General features: G+C 37.9%; 1 protein-coding gene across 9 annotated transcripts in view; it reads right to left on the reverse strand.

The window, feature by feature from the left end:
- The window catches only part of PTPRE (protein tyrosine phosphatase receptor type E), a 224,334-nt gene that overhangs the window by 50,878 nt on the left and 159,405 nt on the right, over positions 1–14,051 (reverse strand). For 8 of the 9 annotated variants that reach the window (XM_043551995.1, XM_037904756.2, XM_043551996.1 and 5 more), the window contains 6 exons: positions 11,274–11,364; positions 10,280–10,356; positions 10,110–10,146; positions 9,185–9,282; positions 4,654–4,773; positions 1,268–1,431 (listed from right to left, as the gene is read on the reverse strand). In XM_043551995.1, coding sequence (XP_043407930.1) covers positions 1,268–1,431; positions 4,654–4,773; positions 9,185–9,282; positions 10,110–10,146; positions 10,280–10,356; positions 11,274–11,364 — 587 coding nt within the window. Of the gene's footprint in view, positions 1–1,267; positions 1,432–4,653; positions 4,774–9,184; positions 9,302–10,109; positions 10,147–10,279; positions 10,357–11,273; positions 11,365–14,051 lie in introns of those variants that run through there. The other variant, XM_037904758.1, reaches the window with a different exon arrangement.

Genomic DNA, 14,051 nt, shown 5'->3' on the forward strand with positions numbered 1-14,051 from the left:
AAATTAGTCCAAAACACTGTGATTCATAATAGTGCTATTGCGGCGCGCTTTGGACCATTACATTTAGATATCTGTTTTTTGGTTGTTGTTTTTTAAAGAAGAGTTATTTTATTACTCTCCGTGCCTTGTGTGCATTTTGGTGTCAATTAGATTAAGAATAGAATTTCCTGCTGGTGAAGAATAAAGCATGTCCCTAGTATTACTCTGTGTAGAACATCTGGGCAAAGGAATATAAAAAATATGGATATCTCAAAGGGGAAAATCGTGAGAGATTACTAAAATCTTCTTTTTTCTTCTAAATCTTAAAAAAAAAATAACACTTTTGTTATGTACATACACTCAAGAGAACAGGAATTCTTACCAAGCTACTAAGATAGGCGTTTGTCTGATGAACAATGAACAAAAGGATGGCTGATGCCTGATAAAGGAATACACACGGCCCCACACTGAAGAGTATGTTTTAAAGTCTCTTGAGAATATTTATAAATATCAAACATGAGCAACTGAAAACAAATCAACAGACCAAAAATAAAAAAGTGATTTTCTTAAAACAAAACACAAAGCCACTTATTCTATTCTTTTTAATCTAATCTTAATTAGATATATTGTTCCTGAGAAGAGACTATTTCTTGCTTGATGTCTAAAATACAGCAGTTCTGAATGTAAAAGTTGTAACATTTCTTTTGAACTTCTACCAAAACCTGATCTATTTTTGTTCATTTTTATAACACATTTTCAATGGTTTATCAATAACCCCTTACTGGCAGGAGGTTTAAGTGTTTGTACATGAATTGGAACACACTGTGTATTAGTATGTAGTAATGGGACATCATAATGTTAAACAAATGATCTCAAGTACAAGTCTACATTACAACATATCTAGCACAGAGTGGGCAAACTATAAGAGCAAACGGCAATTCTGCTGTGAGAAAACTGGGGGATGTATTCTCTGAGGAGCATTCAATGGCAGAGTGAACCCATTTGTTACAAATCTGCTTCTCTGACAGGGACTGTGTTGATGTCAGATTGCCTATCACTCTGGGAACAACAAACTGAAGTTTCAATTTTAAAATGAGAGAAAAGGCAGAATTTTTGAATTCCTTCTTCTCCCTGGCTATGATGGAGCCTAATACCATTGCAAGTTCTGATTTTTATGCAAATTATGGCATTTTCAATGAAGAGACAGAAATATAGTTTTGACATACACAAAGCACTTTAAAAACTGTTAAAGCTCAAGAAGACAGAATGGTTTAGAGTGCGTACATACCTACAGTGAACCACAATTGGTCCAGCATGTGAAGGATTCAATGTTTTGACTTTTTTCAGAAACTTTAGCATCCCAATGGGTGTGAAAGGCACGCCAAAATCAGGCCAGCTGGTAAAATGGAGCTGTGTTACAAGCCTTGGAACTTTAGAGCCATCATGAAGTTGCTAGAAACACACAAACAGACTGTGAGTGTGACATTTTATGTCCTATATTAAGACTTGCAAACAGATTAGTTACCATAGTCTGACTAACCCATATCCTTGCCATTTAAATTTGAGTAGCAGCAGGGTGCTGTCCATGAGAAATAAGATTCACAATTTCTATTAACCATGGGCCAAATCCTGAAGTCCTTATTTACTTCTTACTCCATCCATACTCAGACTAAAAACTCTGACTGGAGTTAGTCTGAGTAAGAACTTCCGGATTTATACCATTGAGAGATACAAGATGCCAAAGTATCTATGAACTGCTTCATAACAACGCAGATAAGGATGCGGACATACATCTGATACTGGTACATCATCAGACTCAGGATACTACACCACATGAAGCTGGGACTGCTCTAATACAATGAATCCTGTAAGGTAATATTTTAGCTTTTCTCCTTTTATTTTTAATTTACATTTTCAGTGCTAACTATTAAAGGTACAGCCTTAGTGACCCATGTACTCTGTTTAAGCAAAGAACAGGAGGAGTACAGGCAATGGCAATGAAAGCTCCACCAATGTTTTCCAATCCTGATCTGGAGGAACCTCCTCTTGGGCTAAGACAGTAAATTCAGTCTCCATGCTCTCTCAGTCCATGACCTCTTTCTCAGACTGCCAAGAAGGCTGGTAATTAGCGCCAATTATTACATGAAGCCTTTTCCACTTTGAACTGGACAAAGACCACCAGTTTGTTTCATAAAGACCACTCAGTCTCCATCAACTGGTGACCAAATGTTATCACCACTAACATGTTCCACAGTAAAATTGGAGATATGAATCTACAGGTGAAAGACACCAAATACCATATGCCATCTAGACTCCCAGCTATTTCCAATCCAGAAGAATTTGATAACTTTTTTTTTTTTGCTATATTTTTTCATACAGCTGCTTGGCCAAGAGTTCTTTTTAAATAAGAGTCTTAGCAGCCTCTCTCATATGGCCCATGTTACACTTAGACATGCCTGAATGGTCTCCAGATTAGATTACTCCAGTGTACTTTATACAGGGACTGCTCTGAAGCTACAACTAGCGCTGAATGCAGCTGCCCATCTGATTAGCCGTGTAAGCTGCCAGGAACATATTACGTATATCAGTTTTCTGAAAGCTTCACTGTCTCCCTATGCACTTCCCAAGTGACTCTGCTCTATTCAGCTGTCTGTAGTTTGGGTCCTGGCTATTACTACTATCTTATCACTAAGTAGTAATAAATAAATCTATGGTAGTACCCAAAGGCCCTAATTAAGATTAGGGCCCCAAAGTGCTGGGTTCTGCACAAACATGCAAGAGAGACAATCTCTGCTCTAGACCACCTGAGCAAGGGCCCCTCTACCCATGTGGCAACACACCAACTGCCATTAGCTGGGGAACTTCTGCTCACAGTCCTTAGAGCTGAATACCTGGCAGCCGCTGGTAGCGTATCCTCAGTGAAAACCCCACTTGCCCTCAAGAATCTTAACCGTTAGCCTTCAGGGCACACTTAAGACCAAACCACCTCTTCACTCAGGTTTTTAGGGTGATTATGGGCTTGGTAAATGATGTAATGGTGGATGAGAGTCTCCCACAGCTGATATTGTTCAGCAAGTTATGTATATTATTGTGATGGAATGTGTGTGTCTCCTCCCTGTTTGACCCAGGAAGGTGATTAAACCCCTTCAATGGGCAGAAAGGAGGAAGCTAGTTCTGAAAAACTGCTTGAGCAGTCAGATCTGGGGAGAAGAGCTGGCAGTTCTTGCCTGTTAAACATCCAGGACATGGAACTGACAACTGCGGACAACATGGAAGGAAGCTGCCCTTTGTTTTGTTTTATTTGGATTTGTGGACAAGCTGCCGCAGGACTAATTTTCCTCTGCCTGAGACTAGAATTTTTTTCTCCTTTTTGAGACCTAATTTCAAGGTATTTTGACCTCCACACATCCCCTGCAGGGACGGCTGGTGGTCTGTTGCAGTTGCTTTTAATAGTGTTTGATGGCCAGAGATGAAGTGAAGGTGTTTTATAAATACATAAATAGTCCACTCAGTTCATTTTCGATTTGCTGGGAAGCAAAAAGTCCCAATGAGAATGAGAACTGGAATGTAACAGGTAGAAGAGGAGAAGAAGAAAACATTACTTAACATGGTAATTTAAAAAGATGCATCCTTGCTGCAATTCTAAGGCCTAGTCTAAATATTAACGTTACACTGATTAAATTAAACAGGGTTTTGCACCAGTTTAACTAAATCAGTTTTTAAAAATATCTTAAATTAGACAGAATTCTTGAAAATTCTTGTGTAGACAAGGCCTTAATCCCTCTGAATGCATGCTAAGCATTTAATGCATATAGTGAAGGTTATTCCTGGCAAGAAAAAAGATTACACAATTAGAATCTTTTTAAAAAATAAATTTAGTAAAACAGAAGTGTAGGACCAGAAGGAGGTGTGGCCTGATCAGGCATTGCAAAAGGAGGGAAGATTGACCATAACTCTGCAACTGAGGAGCATAAACGGAGAAGTCAATTTATATGTTTCCCCTTCTGCACTCCCTGGTGCACGGGGCATGTCAAGAGAGCGAAGGAGGGTGTCCAGAACACAATGTACTCCAGCTATCCTCAGATGATGTACAGTCCCCAACCAGTGCTGGGGCCAGGCTCTGGCAGAGAATCAGGGAGCTGTAACCCTCCCCCCCACCGCTTTGCCTGCGCTTGGCCCTTCATGTCTTGTATGGTTTGATAAGAACTCTACCATCTCTAAATAATTTTAATATCTTTTACATTTTTAATGATTTAAAAACTTTCCCTAACTTCAAAAATATTTTTGCACAAAGAAGGGCAAACACACTCCCAAGTTCCTCCAAAATAACACATAATGAATGGGGGCGGGGGGCATGATCAGTGGAAAATATCTTCCAAGGGTGGTTACCTACTCACAGGATCCAATTTGACTGATCCCTCTTTAAACTTAAGTCCTATACAGCCATTAATATTTGCATAATTAATTCTCTTTTACTCCAACAACTCAAGTGGAAATTGATTCTATGAACTTACTGCTCTCTTAGTCTACATATATGTTTCAACTCAATTTTAGTTAAAAACTAAATTTCCAGTTAAATTCATTTTAAACGAAAGCCTGAATTTCTGTTATACTTTGCTTTAAAAAACAAAATAAAAACCAATCTTAAGGAGTAGCAAGAGTGCTATTACTTACTGACTGTATACAAAACTTGCGAATGGTGTAGTCCACGAGAACGATACTATCTTCCACAGAAACTCTGATATTTCCGTAAGTCCAGCATCCTTGATCTGGCCAGTATTGATAACATTTATCCTATGCAAACATGCAGTACATACATTTAATACTTTTAAATATTGTGTGCCTACTTCCATTACTGATGGCATATAGCTATACAATTATTTTAAAGTAATAAAATTAAACCTCTATGAATATTTGGAGTAGGGCTGTTGATTAATCGCAGTTAACTCGCACGATTAACTTTATTATAATTCATCACAATAAATAGCGGTTTTAATCGCACTGTTAAACAATAGAATTCCAATTGAAATTTATTACATATTTTGGATGTTTTTCTACATTTGATACAAAATGATAAATAAAAGAAATAGTATTTTTCAATTCACCTCATACAAGTACTATAGTGCAATCTCTTTTTTGTGAAAGTGCAACTTACAAATGTAGATTTTTTTCTTACATAACTGCACTCAAAAACAAAACAATGTCAAACTTTAGAGCCTACAAGTCCACTCAGTCCTACTTCTTGTTCAGCCAATCGCTCAGACAAACAAGTTTGTTTACATGTGCAGAAGACAATGCTGCCCACTTCTTGTTCACAATGTCACCTGAAAGCGAGAACAGGCGTTCGCATGGCACTGTTATAGCCGACGTTGCAAGATATATGTGCCAGATGCACTGAAGATTCACATGTCCCTTCATGCTTCAACCACCATTCCAGGGGACATGCGTTCATGCTGATTGTGGATTCTGCTCAATAACGATCCAAAGCAGTGCAGACCGACACATGTTCATTTTCATCATCTGACTCAGATGCCACCAGCCGAAGGTTGATTTTCTTTTTTGGTTGTTCGGTTTCTGTAATTTCTGCATCAGACTGTTGCTCTTTTAAGACTTCTGAAAACATGCTCCACACCTCGACACACTCAGATTTTAGAAGGCACTTCAGATTCTTAAACCTTGGGTTCAGTGCTCTAGTTATCTTTAGAAATTTCACATTGGTACCTTCTTTGCATTTTGTCAAATCTTCAGTGAAAGTTCTTAAAATGAACAACATGCTGGGTCATTATCCGAGACTGCTATAACATGAAATATATGGCAGAATGTAGGTAAAACACAGAGCAGGAGTCATACAATTCTCCCTCAAGGGGTTCAGGAACAAATTTAATTAACACATTATTTTTTTAATGAGTGTCATCAGCATGGAAGCATGTCTTCCGGAATAGTGGCCAAAGCATGAAGGGGCATACGAATGTTTAGCATATCTGGCATGTAAATACCTTGCAACGCCGGCTATAACAGTGCCATGCGAATGCCTGTTCTCACTTTTAGGTGACATTGTAAACAAGAAGTGGGTAGCATTGCCTTCCACACACGTAAACAAACTTGTTTGTCTGTGTGATTGGCTGAACAAGAAGTAGGACTGAGTGGACTTGTAGGCTCTAAAGTTTGACATTGTTTTATTTCTGAATGCAATTTTTTTGTGCGTGCATAATTCTACATTTGTAAGTTCAACTTTCATGATAAAGAGATTGCACTACAGTACTTATATAAAGTGAGTTGAAAAATACTACTATTTTTACTTTTATAGCGCAAATATTTATAATAAAAAATAAATATGTACACTTTGTATTCTGTGTTGAAATTGAGATCAACATATTTGAAAATGTGGAAAACATCCAAAATATTTAAATAAATGGTATTCTATTATTGTTTAACAGCGTGATTAATCACGCGATTAATTGTGATTAATTTTTTTAATCACAATTCATTTTTTTAAATTGCTTGACAGTCCTAATTTAGAGGATGTTTGTTTTTTAATCTAAAACAGGACATGATTTTAAGGCTTTGTGCTAATGCTCTCAGTGTTAGTTATCTGCATTGTTACACAATGACACAACAGGAAATACATGGTTTGGATGGAGTCTTCACATGCTCCTTTGGCAGCCAGATCGTGATGAACGATGTTTTTGGTTTTATTCTTTGTTTTGTTTTAATGACTGTTCCATCTTTTTTATTTGTTTATTTTTCTGATAGTATGCATTTGTCTGACATCTTTAACCCCCAACTCCAGATATAGGGCTGGTTAATAGGTGGGAAACGTCAGCTAACCTTGGGTGAGAGTCATCAGTTGCATGGGGATTCTAGCAGCAGGATAAAAGATAGCAATATGTCTTTTTCTGTGGAATAAGCATTTTACCAACCATTATGGCCTGATGGGCATTTGCCTGAAAGGAGTCTCCAATCTGTTCAAATGAGATTTGGTGACATTTGTGGGCACTAGCATCAGTATGTCAGGCCTTGGTATGAGTATGCAGGAAGGCTGGTAATGTTAAGATTACAGGAAACGGATAGGGCCTTGTATACGCAAACAGGGAGTACCTCCTTCATAGCTGTTAGGAGCAATCAAACTTAAATAGCTTTTCCTTATTCTGATAAATATATATAACTGTAAAGAGCTGCTGTATAAATTAACTAACATCACCAAGGCACATTAACTATCTCAATGCTTATGATGTTTACCCTCACCCTCCAGAATAATTATCCTTTGATCTTGTCATAAATATAAAGGGAAGGGTAAACCCCTTTAAAATCCCTCCTGGCCAGAGGAAATCTCCTCTCACCTGTAAAGGGTTAAGAAGCTAAAGGTAACCTCGCTGGCACCTGACCAAAATGACCAATGAGGAGACAAGATACTTTCAAAAGCTGGGAGGAGGGAGAGAAACAAAGGGTCTGTGTGTCTGTCTATATTCTGTCTTTGCCGGGGATAGACCAGGAATGGAGTCTTAGAACTTTTAGTAAGTAATCTAGCTAGGTACATGTTAGATTATGATTTCTTTAAATGGCTGAGAAAAGAATTGTGCTGAATAGAATAACTATTTCTGTCTGTGTACCTTTTTTGTAACTTAAGGTTTTGCCTAGAGGGGTTCTCTGTGTTTTGAATCTAAGTACCCTGTAAGGTATCTACCATCCTGATTTTACAGGGGGGATTTTTTTTTTAATTTCTATTTACTTCTATTTCTATTAAAAGTCTTCTTGTAAGAAAACTGAATGCTTTTTTTTTTTTTATTGTTCTCAGATCCAAGGGTTTGGGTCTGTGGTCACCTATGCAAATTGGTGAGGCTTTTTATCCAACATTTCCCTGGAAAGGGGGGGTGCAAGTGTTGGGAGGATTGTTCATTGTTCTTAAGATCCAAGGGTCTGGGTCTGTAGTCACCTAGGCAAATTGGTGAGGCTTTTTACCAAACCTTGTCCAGAAAGTGGGGTGCAAGGTTTTGGGAAGTATTTTGGGGGGAAAGACGTGTCCAAACAGCTCTTCCCCAGTAACCAGTATTTGTTTGGTGGTGGTAGCGGCCAATCCAAGGACAAAGGGTGGAATATTTTGTACCTTGGGGAAGTTTTGACCTAAGCTGGTAAATATAAGCTTAGGAGGTTTTTCATGCAGGTCTCCAGATCTGTACCCTAGAGTTCAGAGTGGGGGAGGAACCTTGACAGATCTTAAGGAGGAATTGTTGGGAGTTATTTTGGAGTTTATCAACACTACTCTTTACCTGGCAGGAGAGGTCACTCTTGAGCAGAACACAGTACATTGTTCTCAGTAACTTGGCATATTGCTTTCACTGCACCCCCAGTTCACATTGCCTGAGGAATCCAAGCTCCAAACCTTCACTTTTAAGTGTTTGGAATGTTTAACTAACTAGCCCATGAAGATAAATAGTCATTTAAAACAAAATTGCCCAAGAGCAAAATTTGTGATGGTGCATTAGTAGGTTTTTTGTTTTTTATCAGGCTTCTTATCATTTTTTTATCACTACTGGTGAGTCAGCAAAGAAGTTAACTGTGTAATAATCTTGAGCTCTGAAGTGTTAGCCTGCATAATTTCAGTAAATTTTACCGTTCAACCTATACACAAGGAAGGATACATATGAAATAGGAACAGAGGGGAGGGGAGGAACAATACAGATGTGGGGACAGGGGACAGATGTGAGAACAGCAAACCAGAGAGTTGTAATGAAGCCTTTCACAATAAAATAGGTTGTTTTCAAATTAGCCATATCCAATTGTAGCGATCACACTATGAACGCAATCATTTTTTTAACTGAAAACTTTTAAAAGTGAGTAATATCAATTCAACATTCATTCCTACTCTCAGTCCAACCTATAAGGCCAGTCTCACATACATTGCAGCAGAAGCAAAAAAAGGCCTTCATTTCAATTTGCCTTTGGCTTAAAGTCTGACAGTGAGACAGTGTAACACATGATAAAAAGATTCGTTATGAGGAAATTAGTCACCAGGGAATATTTATAAGCTTGAAATTTTGTAAGTTACAACTACATTTTTAGCAGAGACTTAAAACCTCAGAAAGGACTGGAAAAGGAAGTGGTGGCAGCCATTAACAGTCAGATGCTAAGCTGCACATTGCAGCCAGAGGCTACTTAATGTGGGGACTATTTCAGGCTGATCAAAACTGAAATACAAGTTACTTACCTCTTTTCTTTCTTTCAAGTTTGTTAACATAACAATAATTGCAGATTTCTGCTCCCATATCATCCTCCAGAAATCATTAACTGTTTCTTGTTTAGGTCCTGCACATAGAATACAGTTCTATACTCAAGAGACATAAAGAAAACAAGCAATATCACAGTACACAAGAACATTTTTCTCTTCTACTCATGAGTTACCAGCTCATATCTCATGAAAATATACCTCAGTTTTACAGATGCACTATATGTACACTGAAAATCTCACTTCTTTGAAGCACAGCTATATGAATTCTATCAATTTACAGAAAACATTTACTATGTTATACAATCACTGTAATCACTTCTTGAAACAATGAGATTTTTGTATTTACACAAGGACGGTTTGCAAGACCCAGCATAATAGCTCCAACTGGCATGACTGGAAGTTCGACCAGTTGTAATACCATTATCATCAAATGGGCCTGCACCAGTAGAGGCAGAAACTGAGTTGGGTCTATCTAGCTTCCAGATTGATTGGGTGGGGTGAGTGGACTCAGAATATTTCCAGCAGTAGGCTGGCATTTCAAACACAGTCCATGCTCCAGGCAGGTTGGTCCACAGCTCTTGGAGACATATATGCTGCTGCTTGGAGAGCAGGCTTGTCCCACCTTTCTAAGAGCAGCAGCCATTCCCCCTCCCTCTAGATACATTATGTGCTGTAGGTCAGGCAATGGGCTCAGTTTAGTCTTTCTAACTTACAACTCTCCCTTTGATGACCATGATTTAGCAGACCAACTTATTCATGCTTAGGAAGGAATTTTTGATCTGGTAACATATTAACCTTGATGTGGGCTGTGAGGTTTTTTCTGGGTGTGTAGGAGGAGTGGGGGGGATGAGGAGTGCATTCTGGTGGCTATAAGTACAAAAATGGAGAGAGGAAAATACATTACCTTGAGCAGCTATAAATTTATTCTTTTCTTTGTAACCCTACGGAAATAAAATGTATGGTTAGTTAAAGAATGAACCGCCAAGATATGCTTTAAGACAAATATCTATTTGATATTTAGTTTACAATTAAAATTAGCAATCTGAATGAAAGTGAATGTATGTATTAGCTTACATCTATGTATGAAGCGTTAATATAGTCTGAAGATTGAACTCCATCTATTTGGGTCAAAATGACTCTGGAATGATCATCTGGAAAGAAAGAAACTGTTATTAGGGTCTGTATGGTAGATTTATAGTATTTATATCTATCAGAAATTTTCCTCAAAATACAAAGCCCTTTAACATGCCAGTGATAGATCTGCACTTTTATGAACCACAGTATTTGCATTATTATTCCGCCATCATTAAATAACATAAAAGGCTGACTAATACAGTATATATAACAGATATGTCATATGGGCCAAATCATGCTGATCTTACTGATGTAAAACTTATGGAAGATTTTGGTCCCTTACACTCTTGTTTCACCAGAGCCTGCAAACAGTGACTTTGAACACATGCTGCAAGGCTCATCTGTTTCAAAGGGATTTTTAGATGAATAGATGGAATAATTTGTTTTAGGTAGTTGTGAAGAGGTCTCTTTGAATTGTATTGTAATTGTACAGTGCACAGAGCTTTTGGATAGCAGGTTAACAAGCCTTCACTATAAAAATCCTGCTGCACCTCCATACTTACACTGGCTTACTGAGAATGCAATAATTTTTTCATAGTGTGCAACACATTTGTAATAATAGATAAGGTTTATTAGATACTTCAAGCTTGGCCCATATACTCAAAGCTCTTTTCTTTTTTATTGCACAAATCTCAACTGAGTTTCCAGAGAACCATCCTACATTTTTGGGCAATTCTAAGGCTTCATATCAAACCCGCTGAAATTAAAGACAAATTTACTGGAAGGCAATTATTATCCAAAGAGACACCACTGCAAAAGAAGCTTACTTTGCAGATGTATGATTGGTAACATATAAATTGCATTATTTTGGGGGTCAATTAATCAGCTTTACTCAGGTATACTCAGTGAATGCAGACAACACTACAGGCATGATTGCTATAAGAGGCATCCAGACATTTGACTGATATTTAGAAAATAAATTGTTAAGTCTTACAAGGAAGGATGTTGGGATATCTATTTTTCTCTCTGTTTTCTTCTTTATTTGCCATTTCAAATGTTCCTTGCATGCATCGGGCTGGTAACGACTATAGCAAAAACATGTAAAGTCAAGGAAATGCAAGAACATCCTGTATTAAATGTTAGCTGCACAGTACTTAAAAAAAGATGCCATTACACACAATGGCCTACATCTAAGATAAGTAATTTCTCAGTACATTGTAATTCTTCAAAAAAAGAAATTTTTCCTCATCTTTCTAAAATAACTCAAAACCTTTCGATAACTCAGAACTCCAACACTACATTTTAAATTCTAACTTTGAAGAACACTGTGACTTTTGCTATTTAAGAGAGCAAATAAATTATTGAACTCAGACTACCATTGCAAAACACCATATGACATAATGACTCATAATGCTGTGACCCAGTCAGAAAGATGTGCGTGTACAATACCACAGGGCTCTGACTTTGAAATTTGGTTGTATGGATCAAATTTGATTTTAATACATGAATACATTTGAATATTAGCAAAGAAGGCTCAAAAATGTTAAGAAAACTGAATATCAAACATCCGCTCCATTCAGTTCAGGGCCTGGGAGAGGGAATCCAAAGGTGACTTTGTATCGCCTTTATGCCCTGAGCCTAGGGATGGCCTTGGGGGCTGCTGGCCCATTAGGATGACTAAAATGGTACCCAACGTTTAACCAACCTGGTAGTAATCAGGTAAACCTGGGATTGTGAATAAACTCTTAGTTACATACTAAGTACCTGAAAATAAATGCTTTTGTCATGACAATGAAAATGAGATTAATTAACAGGAAATTAACAGGAAAATTTTATTATGTGAATAATAAAGGATAGGGAGAAGACGAAGGAGACAGCAATAACTCCAAGACCAGAGAGAATGAGATGGAACCTGCTGGACAGCCTCCAAAACTGTGGAGAGGCATTTGAAAACACTCCGACCCCGTGTGAACCCCTGTGGGGCTCAGAGGAGAACAGGACGGAGAAAGGGATATTTGGATGTGGAGTTTTCATTCCAAATTTTTGTTTATTTGAGAGACTTTGCTGCTAGACTGGACAGAGCCAAGTGGGCGTAATTTAAAGGGCCAGCCGGGAGAAGCTGATGCAGGGTCATTGCTGGTTACCAGAATAGTATAAAAGGGACTTAGTGTAAATGAGAATCGGGTTCAAGATCTTTGTCTATGTCACAATCCTGATGCAATTTTTATGCCCTCTCACCACAGTCGCAGTAGTTCTACATTTCAGAACCACAGTCACTATTTGTGCCTTTTCCCACCCTTCTTTCAAGCTTTTTATTTTTTTCCAGGAACTTGATCAAACGGAACATAGCTATATTATGTGAATCACTTAAGAGAAAGATGACAGAGTATCTATTTCAAGAAACACTCAATGCAGCAATCCCTGCCTGATTCTGGCAACACATTATGTGGAATTCCCCCTTAAAAACACTGATGAAGCAGAGTTCTCAGGACTGAACAATGAATGAATATAACGATGAATATAAATTGCCCTTTGTGTTAATTTTTATCATGGAATAGTAGCATGTTTTCGTGTTTGGTTTCTGTACACTACTAACAAACTTATGAACATTTTATTAAAAAGGTTAAGAAAAAGTTAACTAGAACATTTTAAACATAAATAAAAGTAATTTATTTTGTTTTTGCATATAATCCCTTGTTTCCCTCTACGAATAAAGTCCACAAATTTTGAAGTCCCTAATTAACTGTTATGAAAATCATTCAAAAAGAACTTAAAATGTACAACAATAAAAAAGGACCTGCATTAATAAACACCAGAAAATCTAACTTAATTAAATATTTTCAATAAAGCACAAGAGACCTACTTCCTCTTTAAACAGTGCTTTTAAACTTGAAAAGTTGGTCAAAATATTCTTGGACATCCTGTCCCGCAATGCTGCATTTTCACTAAAAGAGCACATAAAAACAGTGCAATGGGCTGGATTGCCTCTTCCCACAGTAACCCGTTCTTTCCTCCCCCCGCCACACGGAAGGTAAAGAAAGGAGAAAAAAACCTCTGCAATGACTTTTTAAAGAGTTCTTCTCTTATGAGACAAGACTTGGTACTTCAGAACAAGGATCCCCCAGGATCAGAAGGATGACAAGACTATGCATGGGTATGTCTTCACTCAAGTGACTCCTCTCAAGTTAGCCTACCTCAAGTGGGAGCAGCCATACTGAGAAACCACATTCAAGTTGCTGTGTCCACAGTGGTACTGAACTGGCTCTTGTGTGGCACTAAGACTTCTGGAGAACATATCCCATGGTTCTTAGTGCTACAGTAAGATAAGCTGCTCTATGAATTCTTTTCAAGTAAATTATTGGAGAACTTGTCTGTCCTTTTTGGGCAAACAGGGGGAACTTGGAATGGCACTGGAGAACTAGTGGCAATTGAGTAGCACTAGCCTGTATCCACATGAGAGATTATTAGTTGCTGATGAGTTATGCTCACTCAAGCTTTAGCCTATATCCCCTCTTGAGTCAAATCAAGTTAAAAGCACCACCACACGAGTTAAGGGTTTGTGTATGTGGACAGGACTCAAATTAGGAGCAACACTCAAGTTATAACTTAAGTTAACATTGCATTTAAGACAATGGCATTTTGGGATGTATAAGTAAGGGCATTGCCAGCAGATCGAGGGACGTGATCGTTCCCATCTATTCGACATTGGTGAGGCCTCATCTGAAGTACTGTGTCCAGTTTTGGGCCCCACACTACAAGAAGAATGTGAAAA

Source organism: Chelonia mydas, chromosome 7 (assembly GCF_015237465.2).
Source record: "Chelonia mydas isolate rCheMyd1 chromosome 7, rCheMyd1.pri.v2, whole genome shotgun sequence".
NCBI lineage: Eukaryota > Metazoa > Chordata > Testudines > Cheloniidae > Chelonia > Chelonia mydas.